The following is a 17,331-nucleotide window of genomic DNA, read 5'->3' as shown; positions in this document are numbered from 1 at the left end:
CATCTGGCCGCTTTCGACTTACTCGCAAAATTATAAAAAAAAGTGAAACTTTGACGGGCTTCATCTCCAGAAGGAGACGATTTCGCATGGAAGTATATCGCCACGAATCAATATGTAGTTTGGCCTTGACCCCCTCATTCTGGGACACCCTGTATGTAAGCATCCGCTACGACTCGTCGAAATCGGAGAGTGGAAGGAAACAGGGGCGTCGCCTTGGTCTGCGCCAATGGATTTGATGCAAAAAAAATAAATAAAACGAGGCGAATATTTCTCTACCCCGATGGTGAGACGTGAAAAACGTTGTAAAAAGTAGTAAAACGGTGGTCTTGACAAGAGCCAGCCATGTCACACCACTGTGTTTACATCGCGAGAGGAAAATTAGAACAATTATTATTCCTCAATCTAAAACTTTATCTAAGTGGGGAAGGTTAATGCTTTGGATGCTTTTATATTCCGGAGTCTTGCCTCCGGTAAAAGGGAAATCACTTAGAACCCCACTAAACTTTTATTGTGACGCTAAGGAGTTGGGTGTATTAAAATCCGCGTATTAGCTATAGTTAGCTGCTTTCGGGTCGCCGATTTGCTAAACGGACTTATGAGTTTCATTAAAATTTCAGTTTAAGTATTTATGCAAATACCAGTTGAAAAAGACCATTTTAAATTCCGCAACGGAAAAACGCAGAGAATTGTTTTCGATACTAATTGCCTGTTTTGTTGCAGAATAATGAATTGCCGTATCATATTATTATGGTTGTTCACCAACAGACTTAAAGGTAAGTTTTTGCATCTTTTATTATGTGGTGTTCTTTAGACCGTCAATTAATCAAAGTGCTGTGACATTTACTCGGTAATTTCCGATTGGGTCGACATTAGAAGTTGTTCTAATATTAAAACCGCAACAAAAATAAAGTTTCTCATAATTCGCCATGACGTGACACGCTACTTTTTATATATTTTTATACTGTGTTACTGCGAGAATTGGAAGAGAAACAATTTTCTTCGTCCTAAAAATGAAATGTAGGCAAACAGGAAACCTTTTAACTGTCCCAAGGTGCCTGTAAAAGTCCGATATCAACTGCTAAGGACCTCCATATCACCTTGCTAATGTTCTCCGAGAAATTCTTAAAGAACAAGGACGGAAAAAGGCCCCCCTGAAATTGTTTTATTTTTATAATGGGTATTAGACTTTGGCTAAAGAGATTGTAAATTCGTTCACTTATTCCAAGTTTGAATGAACTTTCTTTTATGTGGGGCAATCAGAAAGATTTATGCATTGGAAACGGCTCCGAAATCACGCCATTCCACCATCGAATAAAAATAAAATTAAAACTTAAATTTGTCCTGGATATTTCGGAACCCTAAAACGAGATAAATATTTCCCCTCACGGGTCTGCATTTTCAACTTTTATAGTATTTGGCAGATTCAGTCAAACTTGATTTATTTCGAGTGTATTGGAAAAAGTCGATACATGCAACATGCAAACCTAATTACCTACAAACAAAAGGTTGAAGGAAAACCTGTCAACTTACAACTTGGGCTTAAAGATCGATTTATCCATTTTTTATGCATGCTTTTCTTTAGAAAAAATGCTTTTATCACGATTAGGACATGCTGGATATACTGGATTATGGGGCCTGATGCTTTCAAAGGAATTATAGCGACAAGCGCTGATTGCGTATAAACGCGCCTTGATGAAATATGGTCGGGAATTATGCCCGAACCGAGTATGTAAAAGAGCAGTGTCGGAAAAAATGGGAAAACTCGAAGAAAATTAATATCACTCTTTGAAAGATTTGAGCAGACGGAAGCCCAATAGAAATGTGTTAGAATCGTGCCCCTAATTCATGTTCAAAAAGCGACACAACGAAAGACGTAAAATGTTTTAAAAATATGAAAGCGCCGTCATTTGAAGTTGGAAATGTTGGAATAAATGGAAAAAAAATTAAACTATCCTCAAAAATTTTTGCTGAGATGCACTCGATTGAATATAATGCAGAGTGAAAGTTTTGTGTGGGGAAGTATCACATGTCTCATATTATTAGAGTTAGAGTCAATATAGAAAATCACGACACGAAGTGCATCGCGTAACTCGAAGCCGAGGCCCCCCCCTGGCCTCCTGCCGTTAACTTTTCGACAAATTACTGTTTCTTTTAAGTTCCAAAGCAGCGTTTACTATGACAAAAATTGCCACCTTGTAACGTCCATTTTATTTTTTATACGTTGCTCACTTCATCGGTAACACCAAATGCCCGGTTTGGCAAAATTGAAACGTAGGTCGAATCCACCTTAAATTAAGCCTTTCAAAGCTATGCGTCAATGCTGTGTTGCGATGGAAAATCGATTGATTAGTTTTTGAGAAAAACGGCGTCGGACTGATTTTTTTTTTGTAAATTCCAATGGCACCCATGAGGAAAATTTAAGCGCGTGATGGTGGCCGAAAGCCGAAACGTCCGATCGAAAATCCGGCGACGTCGTCGTGCGGCTGAGAAGAGTGGCAACTAAAATGTGCCTATGGTTTTGGGCTTCCCTGTAAAATAACGCCCAAAAAGTAATAACGAAACCTCCGATTTTTAGTTTTTTTTCCTGGCTCTCCTCGCAAGTACTCGGAAAACTCTAATTTTAAAAATGGCATTCCGTCAAGCGCTAAATTAGCCAATTTTGCCTCCATTCAAACTTCTCCGTATCTCCTTTTGTTCCCGAGATTCCAATGATGAGGGTCGAATTTAAAATGCCCTGTATATCGATGTATACCTACGTACGTATGTACGGACCCTTTATTTCGGTGATGACGCGTAAAAACATTTGTTAAGCAAATTTTTGCTTGCAGTACGCTTGTGAGGATCAAAATTTTAGGGCAACGTTTTGGTTCCCCGGTAACACCGTTCAACTTATATTTCCTAATTTTTGCGTTCACGTCCTGACAAATCCAAAGAACGATGGCGACGCCGGCGAAGATCGTAAATTTGCCAGCAAATAGGCGGTGAAATAATTCCACTGCATGGCAGACCAATTTCTGACTCACCGTATTTAGAGCATATGTGTAAGAAAAAAGACTTAGAATGGAATTTCCGCCTGAATTCAGCCCAAAAAAATATTTTTTTTAAGTTGCTCTGCAAAAGTTCGATTTCGGTTTATTGCCGTTTTTTTTTGGGCCACCGTGCGCACTTTAAGATATGCGCCATCGCATGGTGCATTTTATGAAACTTTTGTGTGCGACACGGGATATGGGTTAAAAGTGCAGAAATATCATTTAAGAAAGGCAGTATTGAATTTGTCGGATAATTCCTCCATGAGTTCTTGAGATATCCGTGTTTCCGGAAATTTTCATGCAAATTTTATTTAAACGGTTTTCAACGGTACCTTTATTCGGCAAACAACATTCGAGTAAAACAACGAAAAAAAATTAACATTTACCCTCCCCAAGCGTGAAATAAAGATCTCTCGTTGCAAAATTTCCGTCTTTGTAGGCAACTTCGCTCTAGGCTGTTAACCAATGACATTATATCAATCCGTCACGCGGCACGATTTTAATATTATACAGGGTGTTTCAGAAACGTGGTGCCAAACTTTAGGAGCTTATAAAGGGCGATAAGTTGAGTCATTTTGCCTCATAAACATATATCTGGAAATGAGTCGTTAAGGCGCTAGACAAAAAAATTGTTAAACACGTTAAGGAATGCACAAGTTTTCGTATTTACGGCTTTTTGCATCTCTGTCTTCTAAGACAATTATCAAAATAAATAAATAAATAAATAAAGTATTACAAGTTTTGTTCAAAATTGCGGCCACCAACTCGCCGACGTGCGGTCGTACGCCGAACCACTCGAAAAAGAACGTGTGAAACTTTGTGAATAAAGTGACTTGCAGCCGTCACTCTTCCAACCAATTCTTCTTCTGTTGTTACAAGTGTTTCATAAACTAGTGACTTGCGGTAACCACAAAAAAAGAAATCGAGAGGTATTAGATCTGGACTGCGGGCCGGCCAGTTGACAGGTCGACCTCGTCCAATCCGACTCTCAGGAAATTGTAAGTTTAAGTGGTTCCACACGTTGCAAGTAAAAACTCCGTCATGCTGAGTCCACATCTTTTGGCGCATATTCAACGGAACGTTTTCGAGCAACTCACGAAGTACGGCCCAACAACTCCACTAGTCAAACCAATATCAGTTCTCTACTAATGTGTGGGGTGGCATAATTTCCTATTATGCCAACCCACGTGTTGGTAGAGAACTGATAGTGGTTAGACTTCTTAAATGTTCTGTGAGGATTTTGGTCGCTGCAAATATGACTATTACGGCTATAAACGAATCAACGAAATACGAAACCACGAGCATTGTTTAACATGTTTAACAATTTTTTTGTCTTGTGCCTTCACGACTCATTTCCGGATAAATCTGTATGAGGCAAAGTGGCTTAACTTATGGACCTTTATTACCTCCTAAAATTTGGTAACATGTTCCTGGAACACCCTGCATAAGCTCCTCATTATAAGCACGAGTCCAGAAATGGTTCGTTCCCCAGATACGGGTATGTTTTTGTATTTATTTTGTACATTTTTCTTTTGTATATCCGAAAAAATATCGAGTGAGGTTTATGGTTTTCGCGTTATCTAACCTGAGATTCCCACGGATTTCGTTTCAGGATCAAACGATTTACAGAACATTGCAAAACTTTGTCAAAATGACATTTTCGTCAATATTCGCGCAACTTAGCGGAAAACGGTCGGAGGTGAAGAAGTACACTGCTGGAACCAAAATGTCTCTGAACCGAGCAAGAAATTCGCTCTGGTCAGTTGCGGTTCGCGACGTACCGAGATGTTGGTCGAAGCCACTGTGACTGACTACATTTTTGCAATCGATCGAGGAGTTTGATTTAAATTGGCCTCTAGTCAATCTCAGCCTGAATCTAGAGGTGGTTCGCCTTTTTACGGTCAATCTTCAATCTACTGAATTATTTGCACGTTCACGGTAACCGTCTCACGTAATAGAACTTACGAGGGAAAGATCTCGAAATAACCTTTCTTGAGGGTTGCGTCACTGTTTTTGAGGCTTAAAATCCAATTTCAATTGTCCGAACCAAACTAACTTGCAACTAAACAGTTAAATCAAAGTGGTCTTTTGACCGACTCTGTAACTTTAACTATGTAGATTCAATACCTTGTGGCTGAGTACCTACACTACTACTATCCCATATTTTAGTCTAAGCAACGTGTGTAACTTTGTCACAAACCCAAAGTGAATTAAGGTAATTTTGGCCTTTGACTTTATGAGATGCTACAAAGGAAGGAATTTCGTAAATTAAATTGGACTTAGGCCCCTAAAAGCTTGTAACGTGGGACGAATCAAATATCGTCTCTATAATTAATTACGATACTGATTAATGTAAGAGTTTATAAGAAAGATCGGACAAGAGTAAAAAATTACGTGGATTAATGGCGGCAACTTTCTCCTCTATTTCCGAACTTGTAGATTGTAGAAACAGCTGCCATTAATCAATTGGGTGGCTTCATTCCTTTTTGTTTCAAATATGGGTTTCACGTAGGTGTAAGCCGCACATTTTGAAAATATATCTATTTGAGTTAGAGTGTGCACAGGCAATTTGGTTTTCATTAAAGCGAAGAGAACTCTCCAAGTTTTAGAGGAAATATCATGCTATAATACTTGACCCTTGAAATAGCCTCGGCTACAAAGTTGGACGCTGACAATGATAATACAGGGGAATCACAGAACGGGGAAAGCAAATAAATGGCAGTTTGAAAAGGACCCTCAGTTAATAAAAGTTGGAAGCAAGATTAATAGCCAGTTTTACTGGAAGAAAATGAATAAAACCCATCTATGAGATGCTAGGTATGAGAGGTCGCGAACTGAAATTACTTTCACTTATGACTACATATTTTAGCTGGGGTATTTTTTAATAAACGTACCTGCCGCTACATACAAATAGCAAATAGCGTTTGAATAATTAATCCCCATGCCTCCACATTAACTTGCCATTAGGCTTTGATTCTCCCTTTGTGCAGATAATAAGATACTGCTCGGAAAGGTTTTAATAAATACAAAAACACACTCAATCCAGATTTCCGGCAAAATCCCCATTAACTTAAGCTTTAGTCGGCGAAATTAATTATGGAAATGCTGGATCTGTGGAAAAACTCTCTCCCCACTTCGTTTACAAAATCAAATAAAATATTATGATAAATTTTATATTCACTAAAAGTATTATAGAGACTTGTTTCCAAAGGGTCCAGATTACATCTAGGAATAATGTGTAGTTCCAGATTTGTTACGCCGGGGGCAATAAAATGTGAAATTGGTCGTAAAAGGTGGAACAGAATTAATTAAGATTTTTAAGCACACCAGAAGGTTGAGCTGTTTGAAGCTGTCGCAAACTCAATAAAAATGAAAGTGCGCCCCATAAAACTCGTAAGCTGTTGTCTGCCACGATCTCCTGGAAGGATCTGAGTAAAGCTTACGAGAAAGGCTGCTCTACTATGTTGTTATATTTCCTCAAAGGAGGTGACTCCAGGCATCGTAAGAATTTTAATTTCAAGTAATTTCAGTATTTTCAACTCCGAGACCGATACAATTTCGTCAAGAAGAAACCTAGAAAATGATATTCGACGACATGACGCAACGGCATAATTAAAAATGTCTCTTTTATGATTATTTCTTTTTTTTTTCTTTTTCGAAAACGAAATACCAAGACTGCCGCCCCTCTCTTAATTGTGTTGATTTTCCTCCGTCGTCATTCCGTTTAATGCCTCCTTGAGAGTAGAAGGTAATTACCAAAATTATTAATCCCCCAATTGAAATTCATATTAAATTGGGAAAAAAGTTTTGCGATCGGTTCTCAAAGGTCGTTTCATTATTCCAGTCATGGCTGAATTCTTCGTTAGCTTCTTTCAATTCGTCTGTTTAAACTGGATTGGTTAGCCCTTATTCACTAGGATTTCCCTCGATGAAGTTTAAACGTTTATTCGTCCAAAATCAGTTAGATGAACTGCGCCAACTATCTCGTTGAAACAAGACGTTGTACACAATAGTCTATAAGATATCGCTGAGAGGCAAAAATATGTCATTCCCCAAGGGAAAGACCTTTTATGTCGGGGAATTTTATTTCGATCACGTATACATTCTTATATGTGGTTTTAATGACGTCGAGAAACAAGACATGTCTGTAACCATTTCTTTCGGGAATCCTGTCAAGCTTCATCTTAATGTTATGAGACAACTCTTTTTGAACGTGTCTTTCTTCTGCGTTCGTCCATACATGTTCACGTGAAATCTTTTGATTAATTTTAATGAGATGCACGCAAAAACGTACCAACTTTACCTGTATGTAAAGAGTAAAACGGCATAGTGCTTGTTAGCTTCGAAAGACCCTCCCACGAATCGACGGGATTTTCTTAAAACCTATCGGGGGATTAATAAAGGGGACAATTGAAGAAAAACCGCAAGCAAACTTTGAAATATCAGAGTCATATCGTGGTCAAATGGCTTAATCCCGAGGTCCGGAAGCTTCGGAAATGCGCTTTGCGGTCCTTTTAAACTACTTCAACCTGGTTTGCGCGAGCTGTGGAGCTCAACAAGATGAATAATCTGGTGTTATTGTTAAGACAGTTGGGCCGCTGTTTCCTGGGACACTGGCGCTTGAATTTTGGAAAGTGTAAAAGAGCGCGAATAGGAATATTTAGGAAAGCGTTAAGAACTTCTTCGAAAAATCCATAAATACCCAGGCGGTAGTAGAAATTTTATCGTACCTGCCACGTACACATATATTTTGTTATTGTTTTTTTTTTATGTATAATCAACGTAACAGTTGAACGGAAATATTCTCACATTAACATAATTAATCAACGTACGTTACAACTTCATACAGGGTTTTCGCCACAAGAGGTAATACACCTGTAATTTCTATGCGGTACCGAAGAGATGTTAATGTGTCCGTGTCAGGAAGATGTATTATCAAAGTTATTAATTTTTCATCATGGAACTTCCTTTCAAGAGAGTTTAAAAGTTGTGAAACTTTATTGTAAATCTGGAGTAAATTCCGGAGAAACCCACTATCATAATTATAACTTAGATTGAAGAATTAAATCAATATGCTAATAATTACGTTTAAGCTTTAACTACGCTAACCTACGTCACAAATCTCGAAATGAGATTATTTTAAGAATTTAATAAAATAACTGTACAAAGATTTTTGCGATCTTATTTGATTGTATGTTAATTTTTTATGGGTCGCAGCATGTCCTGCCGTTTCAGTGAGAGTAAATGCATACTGGATGAAACAGACACGCCGCCATCGTCCATTGTCTCCCCGAAGTTTAGGAGCTTCCCTGTATATTTTAAATCACATATCAGACACATTTTTCCGTAGCATCTTGATTTTCGACTCACTTTGGCATTTTTTGGCGTCTCTGATAATAGAAGAGTTATGGACTCCTAGCCAGGGTTAATATAGTATCTTTATTGGTTTACGTTAACGTTATTTTTTTAAGTTGTTAAAAGTGAACTTTGCGCCTCATTTTACATTTACTGGAAACATTGTAAAGGGATCATTCATCTCAATACGGTAATTATCAATTAACAAAAAATGCGAGCAATGAAAATCTGAAGAGGGGGGGAGGGGATGAACAACACTTGTGGTGCCTAGTTTAGCTGCCGGCTTTCGATAAGAAGTGTTATTAATGAAATTGAGAATTACGATCTTAGAAAATGCGTTGCTTTACAACATTCGCATTAATTGTTCAATAAGATTCGTAGCGAATTCATTTGGTGAAAATAGATAGATGGTGAAATGTGTTAGGGAAATAGAATAATTGTACAACAGAGACGGAAAAACCGAACGGTCGATAGCCCGTTCCCTTGGTAATAAAGATGAGTTATATACAGGGTGTACATCCCTACAAAGAATAATTCGACGTAAAAAGTTAAAATGGGCCTTCTCGAGTTATTTGAAGTATTTATTGGTTGATAAAATCGTACTTGCTCGTATCAAGCAGGTAGTAGCATGCTGATATCTCTGATAGTCAAAACGCGTCAACTTCGGACGTTTAATAAAAGCGAACAGTTAAAACACTTATGAAGTGCACGATTTATTAGTTAAAACTGCATTTTCGAATAGTTCACGAGATATTCGACTGTACGAATAATTAGTGCACTAGAGATGCGGCAAACTTTCAAAATCAAATATCTCAAAAAAAAGTGCTTTTAGAGACTTCTACCAAGAGACCTTTCTTTTCTAAAACACGTATTTAGTCATAAATAAATTTTATACCGCGTGATAAAAAAGTTATGCCCTTTTAAAGAGGGTTCATCGAGCGTTGATAACGCCCTTTACTTTGTCCATCGAAAATATAAACGGATTATGATTTCTCACCCCTAAAAACCATCCGATACGACATTTTGGGCAGCGTTACCGACGAACTAATGAATTTTTCTCGATTTTTTAATCTTAACTTTGACACCCCGTATTTCGAAAACCGTCCACTTTTGGATTAGATAAATTAGGTTAAATCATCATGTTCTCACCCCAGGAATATGTGGTAGGGTGTTGCACAGACCTTTTACAGACACCCTGTATATATATATATAAGATTCATAGTTCACTTTCAATTAAACAAGAATGTGATTCCGACGAAGATGAAATGCGCGAATTTTGTTTAGTAGTGCAGAACTCCTTTACTATCAGACGTATCATAGTAACCAAAAATACAATGTTATCATAAGAGAGTATATCGAACGTGGGTAAAAATATTTATTGAGACACGCTGTATATATATTTTTATCACCGCTTGCCGGTGCCGACTCGAGGAGATTTGCGAAGAATTTTCCTACGATTAAATAAAAAAATAATATCAATCGAACAATAGGTTTATCAGCTAAGAAAGTCAAATTTGTGACATCTTCTTAGTAATGCGTTAATTCTGCCAAGCAGTTAATTTAAGCAAACACATTGAATGATTATCTAACACGTTTGAATTCGTAAAAACTCAACAAAAAATGTCGGCCTTTTTTACCTTTTCTTGTCTGGATGAGATAAACCGAAGCTTCTCGCTCTTTGGGAATTTTCAGAAAAATTTCCAGTGTGCTGTTTTTCCGGTTAATCAACTCACAAGAATCTTATATTAAAATTGGATAATTGACCATGGCAACGCACGCTAAACACTCAGACACTTAGCTGTAAATGCAGGTTTTCCTGAAATAACTAATAATTCCATTATATTTAAAAATACATATAACACTATTTTATATGAAAGTGAAAAAAATTGAATTTACTTTGGTCCTACGCCACAAAAAACACACCGTCCTATTTAGAAAAATCAAGAAAATCAAAGCTGAATAGGTGAAAATTGAAGTTGGTATTGTGAACACCCTCTATGTACTTTCGACGAAATGAGTATATGTGCCAAGTAAGGTGATTTTACATGAATTTAAAAAAATGACACTTTATGATACCTCGCTTCTTTAGGACACTCTGTAGGGTTGTCACTAATTTTAAAATTTATCTTTATTAGCCTCACATTTGCATCTCCATAATTGTTTTTTATAATGTTGCAAATAACCTCATAAACGTCCAAAGGGCTGTTAAAAGGGCGCTCTGTATAATACGACGCAGTTTTCGCAAGCTTATGGAGCTGGTCGATACGTTTACTCGAAGTTATTATTTCAGGTAGCTGTTCCACGGGTTCTTGCGATATCCGCGGTTGAAATTTTGAAAATATCGAAAATCGCCTTTTCCTCTCCTCTTTGCACGGTTTTCGGAACATTTTGAAATTTCTAGGGGAACCGTTTTTGGTTCGAATCGACCGATGTGGATGCCCTATTGAACCCGTCTGCCTGAAATGGGGACTTGGGGCTCCGAAGATGCAGTTCGGGGAGCTTCCGCGTTAAGCTGCACACCTTCAGACAAGTTTGTAACGCACACAACTGTTTAAGGAACTCTGAAAGATGCGATCATTAAAAAACCCGATTTTCGAGATATGCTCCCTCGAAATTTAAGAAGTAGGAGAAATAGGTACTTCTCTCCCGCATTCAGAAATTTTTAGTTAAAATTCGCTCCATCTGAAATGCACCACCCAGTAATAATAATAATTAAGTCTTGTAATCTCGGTAAAGCAACGATTCATAAAAGAGTGTCAAATCATTACAGCTTAAGTAAAAAAAAAAAAAACGTTTATTAATTAAAAAGTTAATAATGAGTAACTTCCTCTCGTACATCATTGTCAGCATGTACCCTTCGCGGCATGCTTTGCAACAAATTATCAATATCTTCCTCGGGCATTTCATTCGATGCTAACTTAAGATGGTGTCGTGGCTCATCTGAATTGTTTATGGGCCTCGTTAAACTTCGAAGACTATGAATCATGACGTCCCAAAGACGATCGATGGGTGACAGGTCCGTTAACCGAGCGGGCCAGAGCAGCATTTCCAATTAGGCTTCTTCCAGGTGTCTTCGAGCGACGTTCGCAGTTTACGGCCTTGGAACGTCCCCTGTTGGAAAATGACATTTGGTCCGCGGTGAGGGCCGCATGAAAGATCCTAACGCTGGCCTCGGCACGTTGTTAATGCAGCGATGCGCGTTTGGGGTGCCCGGAACCGACATGAGAGGAGATCTTCGACCGAAACATATCGCATAACACCGGGCGTTAAGGATGCGCGGTGCCCTTCACGAAACCGCACAATTCTTCTTTCACCTCGGCGTCATGTGACCCTTCTAAGAGCCATCATTGATCCACAAACGAAATCGCGACTCGTCACTGAAGACGATATTGCTCTACTGATGACCTCAACCGGCTTGTTCTTGACACGAGGCCAATCTGGAAGGTCGGAGTCGTGCGGTTAGTGGCAGCCGCGGGTAGATTTGTGTGGTATCAATTCAGGCCAAAAGACGAAATTCTCCTGCGGACTGTTTCCATCGATGCCTGACGGCTTAGAGCCCGCATCCGATCTACTGCAACGGACCTTGTTTAAAACCGATCGTCAACGGCCACCCGTCTGTAAGAAGGCGACGTTCCTCTTCGTCTGCTACTACGGGCAGGACGTGCAGCTGGACGGTGTCGCTGGGTCCCTTCTTTAGACCACGAAGACCATATTTCCGCAACAGTGGTGTGGTTCCGGTCCATTCTTCGGGCAATTTCACGACGAGAAAATCCGCCCTCCCTCATGCCGATAATTCCCCCCCTATCAAAATCCGAGACGGGGGAAATTTCGGGGCTGTCTCACTGGGGCCATATTAAGACGTCTTGCTGACCGTTCACCATTGAAATAAACTGATATTTCCATCTAAATATTATTTTGTTTATTAACAATCGAATGAAAAATCCAGGGGGTCGATAACAAAAAAAAGTCATTAGCGTTCTTTTTTTTTTTTTTGTTAACTGAAACTGTGATCATTTGATATTCCATTTTGAAGCTTTATTTTGCCAAAATTACAAGACTTAACCGTTATTATTACTGGGTGGTGTATTTCATGTGAAACTGAGTGTATTATACCATTTTTGTGCTTCGCCATCGGGGTTGTGATTTGTCCAGTTCCTTTTTCGAACGACTCAGTGCTTCCTCCCCGATGTGATTCGAGGGCAGAACCTCATTCCAGGTTCTTCGTGATTTACATTTAATAAGTAGGAAATCATTCACCGATTACACGTATGTACATATGCATCGACGTATGCGTTGGGCCTGGGTTAATAATAAATCACTCTGGGCTAATGATTTATCGATTTCAATTAATAAGAATAGTCTGGGAGATAATCGGGGCGCACCAGTGAATGTACATGTGCGCGTAAGTATGCGACGGCGATCAGTGCACATCTCGATGTGACAGAGTTTCTCGAGTTATCGACTAATTATTAAAAAAAAGATGTTCGAACGAAATTCGTTCGTCGGATTCGAAGCTAGTTAAACTTTATAAACTATATAACAAGCCCTTACTAATATAACTTTTATAGCTCACTCAAATAGTGGGATATAGATTTTCCAGTCCATTTTCTAATATATAAAGAAATTCAATCTTTGCGGACTTCTCCAAGGATATAAGGCAAAAGTTTTATTAAATTTATTCGATGGTTCTTTAAATTTATACCAAAATATTCGGGGGAAGTGTCAAACTTTATAGGACCTTTACCATTGTTCTCGGCTAACGTATATGGGAAAGATGGTATAAAATTAATGGATTTCTCTAGAAAACGACTTTCCGCCGATTTGAACAGCGATTGATCCTCAAACGAACCTGTAGGACCTCCGACGCCCCCCGCACTCACTCATATGGTTATCGAATAAACATGCTTTACATATGTGAAGTAGAGACGATAGAGAAACACCAAAATTGCCAATTTTATGACATCCCTAAAGGACGAGAGATGGAATACATTTCCAATATGATGCCCGCAATGCAATGTGGTGACAACCGCACAGATTTCGAGGATAATTATTGGTGCCCTATAGATACAGAACATAGCATTAATCTTCGATAGATAACAAGGCTTTAAGCCAAATTATTATGCCCATTTCCGTACTTGAATGTAAATTTAGTAATTGCTCCACTTTCGATTCGAATTCGAACAGAAACGTCTGGCTGATGTGTAACATCATAAACTACATTGTCGATCGTCGAGAAGTGGCAATTTTCAGCATTTCCTGGAATTTTCTGTTTTTAGGAAGTTTGCCAAAAGTGTCTCGAAAACTCTTCAGATGTACCTACTGCTAAGGGGCAATCTAGCTCAACTGTTCATTGAAAATTCTTATTGAAGTTTTTCTTCTTGCACCTCGAAGAATACCGATATTTTAACTCCGAGGGAGGGCAGGTATGGAAATGCGATGCAGTTGTTGACAAGTCTAGTTCTAGAACGATGAATTGTGACTGCCAAACCAAACACTTTTAATTAATAACGAAATCATATCGTTCAGTACGTGTGTTTCGTAAATCTGCCACACGTGGGGATTATATTTTTAAAGCGAACAAAAGGTTGTGTACGTGATGTTTTATCTAAACAAGAGTTTCCGATTTAATTAAAACTAACTGCTTCTTTAGCAACATAACTATATTTCTGGGTTTAAAGCCCCTTCTCTGATGTAATCTGGATTTTTTGAAACGTTCATTTGGGACTGCGAAGCTGCACTGAATAAAGGGGTATTAAATGTAAATGGAAAATAATTTATTTAGGAATTGCTATTATTCCCCAGGTATTGTGCACGGTATTCAATTGGGCTTCCCATTTTTAATTGGAGCCCTTAAGATTGATTTCGACGCCGCAGGAGAAGGCAACGCGAGTATCTTTGTTGTGTGGGCAATCCCGGCTTACAATCCATCAAAAATCGATCCAAGTAAAGAAGCGACTGTCAATCACACGTCAGAATGTTTGTCTAGTCGATGAAGGAATATAAATTTTACATCGGATGTCCTGAATAGGTAATTGCGAAGGAAACACTTAGAATTCATCAGGCCGAGTCGTTGTTATTTTAGGACAAGAAATGTATTAAGGCGAGATTTTTAGGCAAACTGTGTACGAAAGGAAGCCGGAGAATTTTAAGCTAAGCAATGCTCCCCGAAAATAAAACACAAAACCATTCCTGGAGGACACATAAAAAACGAATAAATCTATTTATTGCAAAATTTGCTTATAGAACGTAAAAAAGGCCTATAAATATATTATTTGTTTTAAGATTGTATCGTCCCTTTTCGAATAAAATTGGACAGAGTCGCTTCAAACGTTCTCCATGTACCCAAACCGGACCGTATTACGAAAAGGTCACTTACGTTTCGTGATATGCACGCTCGTAAGCTCTCTAATCAAAATAGAAATCTACAGGACCACACTAAAATAGATCTTTACGAGTTCTGCATAACCCCGCTGGAAATAATCAAATATTTCATAATCGTTTATTTTGTGTCTTGGTCCGTAATGGTTTATCTGGTCGCCCTTGATTAAATATTTACATTCGGTCTAATAAAAGGCAATTCAAACGTTCGCAGTCATCGACAGGCGAACGTAAGAACTATTTGCGGCAGGTCTCACTGTCGGAAGAAAAGAGAGGCCGGATGTGGTTGGCGATCGAAGAGGTCTCCCAAGGTGGGAGCACTCCCTCAGTCGCCAGGGTTCATTAGACGGTTTCAGTGCGCACGCGCGCATAGAAAATCGGACCGGGAGCCTAGTCGTCATGAAGCTAGTCGAAAACTCACCGTGAAACTACCACATTCAGATTTTTTCTGTCACCACAGAATGGATCGCCTAGGACGTCCAGAGGCGAATCGCACCAATACGACCTTCCGATGGTTCAGCTTTTTCGTGGATCATAAAAAAATTACTTCAAAAATTCGATTTAATGGAAACCGCGTGCGGCGCGTCCGCGATCGTAATCGCTGCTCGCGACGCTGGTCAATTTCGCATACGGCGAAGCTCTGAACACCCCCTTATAACGGGTCCTCCGTTCCATTGACGTATAGTTTGTTTCTGAGAACGGTTGTTGCGTAATTCTCAATTATTACGTCAATCGGGTTTTGTGAAAATCGCTCTTTGTCGATCCGACGAACACCGTTTACAATCCGAAAGTCTTCAAGTGGCATTAATTGAACACAAATTTAATTAGTTGACGTCGAGGTACATATTTGATGGATAAACACCCGAAACCTTGCAAATACGTGCGCCAACACTAAATGTCACTTAATAAATTATTTTTGGTTTAATTAAAGCCATGGTTCGGCCACGGCAAAAAATAGCTTTTTGATGTCATTACGATCGAGGAAGAATAAAGGAGGGACTGTCTTCAAGTTGAATAAAAGTGATCCTTGCGCCCTTATAATACATACAAATTTTGCGAACGATCGTTAAGGCTTTTAGAGTTTCCGAAACACAATGCTCCCTCTGCTGAAGACGTTCTGGAACATTTATTTCAAACATTTGTTCACTTAATAGGTTTTCAATACTCTTTCGAGGTATCTGTCTCATCTGTCATCCATTACAGGCCCTTTAAGGCAACGTAATAAGTTAACTCGAGCCTCGAGCTATACAAGCTTCCTTGCGTTATAAGGAGATGCATGTGATTTATTTTCCGCGAGGTAAAGTTATTTTAAATTTTAATTTGCCGGGACATTCAGCACGCGGTCAAGAATACGCAGATATAAATTTTAAATTTAATTTCCTCCCTAAAGTAGCTACCCTTCAGCAGTATTTAATATTTAGATTCTGACCCTCATTTCATCCGAAGTATCTCTGAAACTGATTATCTCCCCCCCACCCCGCTGAAACCACCCTGTATAGGATTTTTCCCGTTGATTCAAATTTAATTTCCTCGCCAAAGTACACTTCAACACGATATTTAATATTTAAATTTCGGCCCCGGCCAAGGAACCTAATAGTTATACTGGGATTAATTTATTACCAGGTTTTAAAGAATTACATTCCACATAAAAAGCCCTTTACGACTGCCATAAATCATCAAAATCTGTTTTAAATCTCCCGATTTAAGAAGCTACACAGGATTAAAGATGTTGCATGCGTATTTTCGGGAATCAGCTACACTCTGTCGACGTCAAAGCTCGTAAATCACGCCCAGTTTGCAACGCATTTAACAATGAAATGCACTCAAACTGAGTAATTATTGTCCATATTCATGACGTTATGTACACCTGTAAAACTGACTCAACTACTACCGTAATGCTTCGGTTAGGACTGGATTTAGCTCAGTGCACTTATGTCGGGATGTAACACGTCAGTTTAAAATCCACCTGCCGGTAAACTGGAGATTTTGGCAGATATATAGTAGAAAATCTGTCAAATCCCAGTTAAACCCTAAGTTCCCTTTAAAACTGGGGTACACAACTTGCAACAACCCCTACAACCATGCGATGCAGGTATGGTGAAAAATTAGGGTTCGTCAAGTTCCGTCGTGATGCAAAGTGCTTCAGGACATTTTCCAAAAGCAAAAAAAGCCGTTTACTCAAAAAGGGTTTCGCGTTCAAAGGGCCCAGAGCTGAAAACAAAGGCATTTTGGATTAAAAAAAAAAAAAGGACAAATATGTGTCCGTTGGTTGTATTAGTAGAATCTACGGCCAGAGTCGTTGCATTTCGATCTGGAACATAATTTATGGCATCCCTAGTACGTTGGATCGGTGACGATGAGGCGGGGCCTTAAAATTAGGCATCTCTCGAATCAAGAAATTTGATATTTTTATGAATCGCCCCGACGTGATTCAAAAGTTAAATTATTCTAACGTTAAATGCTCGATTTGCCTCGAGTTTTCTCTAACAGTTCAAGCTTGGTTCGATGTCGGGCTTTTTCAAGCGATTTGATAATTGACGCAACTTTAACATACGTATCTCGCCCTAGC

General features: G+C 38.9%; 1 protein-coding gene across 3 annotated transcripts in view; it reads left to right on the top strand.

Annotated features, from left to right (window-relative positions):
• Window positions 1–17,331, top strand: part of LOC136347107 (zwei Ig domain protein zig-8-like) — a 184,269-nt gene that overhangs the window by 11,635 nt on the left and 155,303 nt on the right. For all 3 annotated transcript variants that reach the window (XR_010733429.1, XM_066296801.1, XM_066296800.1), the window contains exon 2: window positions 721–773. Coding sequence is in view for 2 of the 3 variants with exons in the window: in XM_066296801.1 (XP_066152898.1) it covers window positions 725–773 (49 nt within the window). In the remaining variant the exon portion in view is untranslated. The remainder of the gene's footprint in view (window positions 1–720; window positions 774–17,331) is intronic.

The sequence above is a fragment of the Euwallacea fornicatus genome, chromosome 26 (genome assembly GCF_040115645.1).
Source record: "Euwallacea fornicatus isolate EFF26 chromosome 26, ASM4011564v1, whole genome shotgun sequence".
In the NCBI taxonomy this organism is placed as follows: Eukaryota; Metazoa; Arthropoda; class Insecta; order Coleoptera; family Curculionidae; genus Euwallacea; species Euwallacea fornicatus.
The sequence above is the reverse complement of the archived record's forward strand: the minus strand, read 5'-3'. Positions and strand labels throughout refer to the sequence as shown.